Genomic DNA, 7,662 nt, shown 5'->3' on the forward strand with positions numbered 1-7,662 from the left:
ATGGTGATGTTTCCACTCAGGATAATCAGATACAGGCACAGAAAAACAGCAAAGAGGATGAACTGGATTTCTCCAAGGTTGGAGAATCCCATCAATAGGAACTCTGTGACAGAGGAATAATTAGCTTGGTTGATTTGTTCCCCAAGATTGATCTACAGAGGACAAAAATGAAGAAACAGAGTTTGCCATGAAAAGGGGAGATAGTTATTTCCACTATGGATTGAGGAACAAGAAATAGGAGAAGGGATAAGGACTATTGCTAGTAGGAAATGCCCAATGGACCATGTCAATTCATGGAATTGTTTCCAAAACTCAAGAGTACATGTTTCCAGTGTTTAAGTCTAGGAAATTATTTTCACACTCTCTACTTCAAATAGCAATTAGGGAATGGAAATGTCTGAAACTTCCTGCATATCAGCCTAACTCTATCATTTATTATCTGTGTAATTTTTTTGTGCTTCAGCTTTTTCATGTGTAACATAAAATACTAATAACACCTCTTTCCTTGTTTTCTTATGAAAATTAAAGCACTGAGAAGTGCACATGCACACTGTAAACTTCTATTAAATGTCAGCTTCTGCTACCTAAGGTATTTAATTTTCAGGAAGTAGTGTTAGTTTTTCTTAAGCTTCCTTTTAGAGATACTTTAAACATATATCTACTTCAGGTTTTAGTTTTTAATCCTATTATTTTATTTAAAAAAATCTACCAGACCAACATGCATACCCAATTCCTATTTGCATGCATTTATGGAGACAATAATATTGTGTTGACTTTAGTACATCCTTTCCCCTTAATCAATCGATTTCATGCAATGAATAGAAGAGAGTTGGATGGATTTTAGTATATTTAAGTGACTCTAGAGAAACACAAATTTATTACAGTCAAGTTGGCCATTGATATTACTAAATATCTACAGTTATGCCAAGATAATTCTCTGATTCTGCTCTAATTGTAGTTTCAAACCTCAAGAGAAAATAAATCAAACACATCAGACCTTACTTCAACATGAACACTTGTGTCTGTTCACATTTTATCTGGATTTCCAACAGAACTCAACATTGCATTGGATGCATCTGGCCTCAAGGAGTTTCAGCTCCTCCAATTTCTCCTTACTAAAGGATGAGCAAATCCTTTTTGCAATTCAACTAAAATCAAGTTTGAATTTTTAAAGTGATAAAAAGATTAAAGCAACCAAATAGTTGAAAATATAAGGCACCGGGCGGCAGCGACTGCGGCGTCCCCCGGGGAGGGGGGCGCCGGCGAGGCCGAGCCGGAGATGGAGCCCATCCCCGGCAGCGAGGCCGGCACTGACCCCCTCCCGGTCACGGCCACTGAAGCATCTGTGCTGGACGGCGAGGCTGACGGGCAGCAGTCCTCTCCTCAGGCCGACGAACCGCCGCTCCCGCCGCCGCCACCGCCGCCGGGGGAGCTCGCCCGCAGCCCGGAGGCGGCGGGGCTGGAGCTGGAGCCTGAGGAGAAGCTGCCCGTTCGAGTAGTGGAGCCGGCGGCAGCCGCGCCTCAGGAAGGGCCCAGCTTGCCACCTTCTCCTGCACCGCCGCCGGAGGAGCCCCCGGCTCCCGAGGAGCGCCAGGAACCGCCGCTGCCCCAGCCAGCAGCCCCGGCTCTCGTGCCGCCGGCAGGCGGGGACTCCGCGGTGTCGCAACTGATCCCCGGCTCGGAGGTGCGGGTCACGCTGGACCACATCATTGAGGACGCGCTTGTCGTGTCGTTCCGCCTCGGGGAGAAGCTCTTCTCCGGGGTCCTCATGGATTTGTCCAAAAGATATGAAGTGCAGAGACTCCCATTCATAGCTCTCCATTCTGTTTCCTGCAACAGCACACACTCTGATGGCATCTCACCTGTTTAGATATGGCTTATTTTAGTGTGTTTTACTTTTAACTGCTTGCCCTCCCATCAAGACACAAGAATCGTCCTCGTTTGGGGAAGAAATACATAATAGAAGTATGGGAAAAGATGGGAGCCTTTACCATTACCGCAAACACTTCTCAAAAATTTTTTTTAGTTTTCTATTTATAAAGAATTTTGAGTTAGGACTTTTGCACTTTGGTTTTCATAAAACAGAAAGCAGAATAAGACCAGTGTGCTTTCTACTGATGTATTTATTAGCAAGACAGAATGTATGGTCAGTAGTGTGTATGCTATTGAATCAAACAGAAGTGAAGGGCAGTGATTGTGTGAGAATCTGGATTTCAAATCTGCAAAAGGAAGGTCCAAAAAGAGTTATTTGATTGAAGAAGACATTTTTGAAGAGAATCTTTTTGTGGAAAAGGAGCAGGACACATGTAATTAAAAAAAAAACCTAAAGAAAAGAAAGTGGTGCTGAATGGTTTGGGCCCCATGGGATCCCTGTGACAGTGTTTCCCAAAAGGGAATATAAGGATAAACCCAAAGCCATGGAGCTCCAAAGTAATACATTCCAAGAAGGGACAGAAGTCAAGCGTGAAGTGAATGGTGCTGTTCTCAACGACCCTTCTCCTGTCCCACCTCCTGAGCTCAGCTTGGCCGAAAGCCTGTGGACTTCCAAACCACCACCTCTCTTCCATGAAGGAGCACCTTATCCTCCCCCTTTGTTTATCAGGGACACATATAACCAATCAATACCTCAGCCACCTCCCCGGAAAATTAAGCGACCCAAACGAAAAATGTACAGGGAAGAACCTACTTCAATAATGAATGCTATTAAACTACGACCCAGGCAAGTTTTGTGTGACAAGTGTAAAAACAGTGTTGTTGCTGAAAAAAAAGAAATTAGAAAAGGTGGTAGTGCAAGTGACTCTTCTAAATATGAAGATAAAAAACGGAGAAATGAAAGTGTAACTACTGTGAATAAAAAACTGAAAACTGACCATAAAGTGGATGGGAGAAACCAAAATGAAAGCCAGAAAAGAAATGCTGTGGTTAAGGTTTCAAATATTACTCACAGCAGAGGCAGAGTAGTCAAAGTTTCTGCTCAGGCAAATACATCAAAAGCTCAGTTAAATACTAAAAAAGTGCTCCAGAATAAAAACATGGATCATGCAAAAGCTCGGGAAGTGCTGAAAATTGCCAAAGAAAAGGCACAGAAGAAGCAGAGTGAAACCTCTACATCCAGAAGTGCGCATTCAAAGGTCCATTTCACACGTCGATACCAGAACCCTAGCTCAGGCTCTCTTCCACCCCGGGTTCGTTTAAAGCCCCAGAGATACAGGAATGAAGAAAATGACTCTTCTCTGAAGACCGGGCTGGAGAAAATGCGAAGCAGCAAGATGGCACCCAAGCCCCAGTCCCGTTGCACCTCTACCCGCTCAGCAGGTGAGGCCCCTTCAGAAAGTCAGAGTCCCTCCAAAGGCCCTGAAGAGGCCAGCAGTGGGGTTCAGGACACAACTGAAGTGCTTGTGCCTGGTGAGCAGGAGGAACCGCAGACCCTGGGCAGAAAGGGCAGCAAAAGCAGTATCTCTGTTTACATGACCCTAAATCAAAAGAAATCTGACTCTTCCAGTGCTTCAGTGTGTAGCATTGATAGCACAGATGATTTGAAATCCTCCAACTCTGAGTGTAGTTCTTCTGAAAGTTTTGATTTTCCTCCAGGCTGTATGCATGCACCTTCCACCTCCACTTCCTCCTCTTCAAAGGAAGAGAAAAAGCTCAGTAATTCCTTGAAAATGAAAGTCTTTTCCAAAAACGTCTCTAAGTGCATCACACCAGATGGCAGGACCATATGTGTAGGGGACATTGTCTGGGCCAAGATATATGGCTTCCCCTGGTGGCCAGCCCGTATTCTTACCATAACTGTGAGCCGGAAAGATAGCGGTCTTTTAGTCCGACAGGAGGCCCGTATTTCATGGTTTGGGTCTCCAACAACATCTTTTCTGGCTCTTTCGCAACTCTCCCCCTTTTTAGAAAACTTCCAGTCACGCTTTAATAAGAAGAGAAAGGGCCTGTATCGCAAGGCTATCACAGAGGCAGCTAAGGCTGCCAAGCAGCTGACCCCTGAAGTGCGGGCTCTGCTGACACAGTTTGAAACGTGAACATGGACAGTAAGGTAGGCAAGAACCTTTGGGAGGCGCCCAGGTTTTCTAGTCTAGTGAGGGGGTAACTTCTACAAGACAGCTTGGCCAAACCCGAGAGAGACTGCACTCAGCTGGCTGCTTTTTTATACTTAACCTTATAGCCATTTTTAGACAGAAGCTTAAACTGAACAAGCAATCAAATTTTGTCTTTAGGAAAGGAGATTTTAGCAGTATTTTTCAGTTTTGAAGTCTAAAACCATCCCAGGCATTGGAGCCATAGCCTGAACTGAAAATGAATTTTTGCAGGGACTGTTAATTGCCATTTGTACCTAGTACTGTGTGTATGTGTATATGTATACACACACGTACGTGTATGTGTGTACATAGATGCATACATATATAAAATATTGCCTGTCACTGTGTGACACAGGTTGCATATCTGGAATCTTAAGGGCTGGTGAGCTGGGGGGAACAGAGAGGATATTTAATGACTTCTTGTTTTTTAATTAACCAGTACTTTCTATGTGCATAATGGCACAGGAGTTTGACTTGGATGTCTGACAAACTGCAATGCTTGCTGTTGAGTTGCACACTGGGGAAGCAGCTCAGTACTGAGGATTAAGACTGTAAAGGCTGACTAGGTCTGAATCATCGCACCCTCTCTCTTGTCCAGTGGGGACTTAAAAACTTTCAAACTTCTGGTTTGGGAGTTTAGATAGGTTTGTCTTTGGATATGTAAATAGTTGATTGCTAAATTTGGTCAGATTTCTCCTGACTGACTGGCTGTTCCTAAATTCTTAGGATACGTCCCGATAAATTACACTTTGTGAATTAATTGCCATATATGTAATTGTTGCATTCTGGATGTACCTAGTTTGATAATTTTTAAAAAAAATTTCCGTTTAAGGTTATCTGTTTGCAGGTCAGAAAATGAGAAACTGTAATTGTGTAATGCTTTGAAATGTAAAAAAAAAAAACAAGCTGTAAATAAAATCGACTAAATCCAAAAAAAAAAAAAAAAAAGAAAATATAAGGCACCAAAGAAGAATACAAAAAGAAAAACTTCTACCTAAAGTAGCTCAGTTGAAGAGACCAGCTGTCCGATCCTACATTTTCAAGGTATATTTCTTAATCTATACCATCTTTGAATGTTTTCGCTTCACATTCTCTCATTTCAAGAGAAGCAAAAGTATCAGTTTCATTTTTCTACCTGAGTGTAGCATAGTGACCAGTAGGCTAATAGGTAGACTTGATATGTTCTCTAAGTAGACAGGGCTTCCCTGGTGGCTCAGTGGTATAGAATACACCTGTCATGAAGGAGATACAGGTTTGATCCCTGGGTCAGGAAGATCCCCTGGAGAAGGAAATGGCAACTCACTTCAGTATTCTTGCCTGGGAAATCCCATGGACAGAGGATCTTGGCGGGCTGAAGTTCACGGGGTCACAAAGAGTCGGACATGACTTAGCAACAGAGCACGCACACTGAGTAGATAAGTCATCACTTTTATCAGTTTATCCATTCATTAATGTGCTAATTTATTAATAAATTAAAGTAATATATCTAGTTACTACATATCTATTTTTAAATTGTATCTATCTTAGGTAGAGTACTGTTCTTAACTGAAATAATTGTAAATCACTTTTCCTTCTTCAACAAACAGCAAGACTATGTCTTCTCATCTTGCAGTATCTCACCTCTGTGCTTTTACTCATACTTTCCCCTTCACCTGGAAAACCTTATGCACTTTCTATTCATTATTGAAGCTCAAACAGAAGCTGTGACCTCTGACTACTCTGGTCTCCAATGATAAGTGGGACATGTACTTTCTCTTCTCTTAATTTAATGACTTTCTATTGTGCATAAAATATATCACGAAAGTACCAGCCTCTACTTTCTCATATATCAGAGTATAAATACCTTGGGAGCAGTTTTATATTTCCCATAACATAAATACAAATTGCTACTTAAGAACTATTTGTTTAATGAATTGATGACTAAATATTTGATTTTTTTTAAAGATGACATCCGCGAAAGGCATAATGTAAAGTCATGAAAGAGATGATGGGATTTTAAGCCTTATTTGGAGAATCTGGGAACAGGGATTCAGCTCACAATCTATCAGATCACATTGCAAAGTTATAATTGTGTTAATGTGTCACACAACCAAGAAGTTATAGAACATTAACCAGACCCAAGTCGTCATGATACCCTACCATTGCTTTTATTTTTATTATTACTACTATTACTAAAGCTCTGGTTCTTCCAAACACTTTCATGCATCATTAGATATCTAACAAAACAAACCAACAGGATATTCTTGAACAGTGTAATTTATTTTACCTCCTCAGTTCCCATTTATGAGTCTGATGCTTTAGATTATTTGTCCACAGAATGTTAGGAGTGTGGAGTGCTAAAGACAGTAGAAAGTCTGTAAGGAAAAATAAGTCAGTTATATTTCCTTTATCCCTTCATTGCCTGTTAGAAGTTTTTAATATACCATTGTCACCAGAGAACAGTTTCATGTGATGTTTGAGAATGGGCATTGAATGAACTAAATGTTGAAAATTCATTTTTGATAAGGAATTAGAAGTTTATGTCCTTTCTTTTCCAATTACCCAGAAAAGACTTTCAAAAGGAATCAGCCTTTCAGAGATGGCTGATAGAAAGGAAGTAAGTTCCATGGAGTAGGGGAGCATATTTTATGGTGCTTATTTATAACCATTCCTGTGCCTACTACAATTCATTGGTGATGCTCTATTTATCACCCCATGGCCCTATATTATTCTCCAACTTTTAAGTCTACCTTGTGTATTTGTGCCTTGCTTTCCCTACATGCTCTTTTTAACCATCACTCATAGATAGACTAAAACTCACAGGATGATTAGGACATTTCTAAAATTATCATCGGAGACCTCTGTATCACTATACCCAAGCACTAATTTTACTCAATTTTCTACATAAAATAACCCAACAGGGCCTATTTCTCTATGTTCCCTAGCACAAAGCTATTAGAAGTCAGTGAAACCTAAAAATCTAATAAAAATAAGACTCAAAAACTAATATTACTATAATCATTTCTATTTTTAAATGACGCTATTCTCTTTCTACTACTGACATCTCAATACCTCCAAACTGTGTTCCTACCTCCTCTGCTGAGAATTATGAGAAGTATCCCCTAAAGCATCATTGAAGAAATTTTCTTTTGTTTCTTATTAGCTGTGGCCCCAACATGCTGGTTTATGTTTATACTTTCCAAAGCTCCAGGGATCCATTATTGCAACATTAATTTTGGCACAGTTCCAATCTGTTCAATGAGTAAATAGGATGTAGGAAACAACCTGGATACTAAATCTCACAGGTCCAACAGGCTAAAAAGGAAACAGGAGAAGATTAATACTGGCAGTTAGCTGGCAATTAGTCCCAGGTTGCCTGATAGCTCATTAGAAGCTGAAAATTTTTGCAAATTAAGAAAAGAGAAATAATATGGAAAACCCATATTACAATAGGTAACACAGGACTGAATTTTCTGAGGTTATTAAGTAAGGAAGAAAACCCTTTTCATCCTTGGACTTCACCAAGACAAATAAAGCCTGCTTTATCATGGCAAATAAAGAAGCAAAGTTATCCTTTTTAGTCTAGTTTCATCTG

The 7,662-nt window shown here is 40.6% G+C and overlaps 1 protein-coding gene across 1 annotated transcript; it reads left to right on the forward strand.

Annotated features, from left to right (window-relative positions):
- LOC133074459 (PWWP domain-containing protein 2A-like) lies at positions 1–4,465 on the forward strand. The gene is made up of 3 exons (XM_061168399.1): positions 1–77; positions 1,192–1,784; positions 2,350–4,465. The coding sequence occupies exons 1-3, from the start codon at positions 1–3 to the stop codon at positions 4,029–4,031; spliced, it is 2,352 nt and encodes a 783-aa protein (XP_061024382.1). The 3' UTR covers positions 4,032–4,465.
- Positions 4,466–7,662: the final 3,197 nt, after the last annotated feature.

The sequence above is a fragment of the Dama dama genome, chromosome 20, assembly GCF_033118175.1.
Source record: "Dama dama isolate Ldn47 chromosome 20, ASM3311817v1, whole genome shotgun sequence".
NCBI lineage: Eukaryota > Metazoa > Chordata > Mammalia > Artiodactyla > Cervidae > Dama > Dama dama.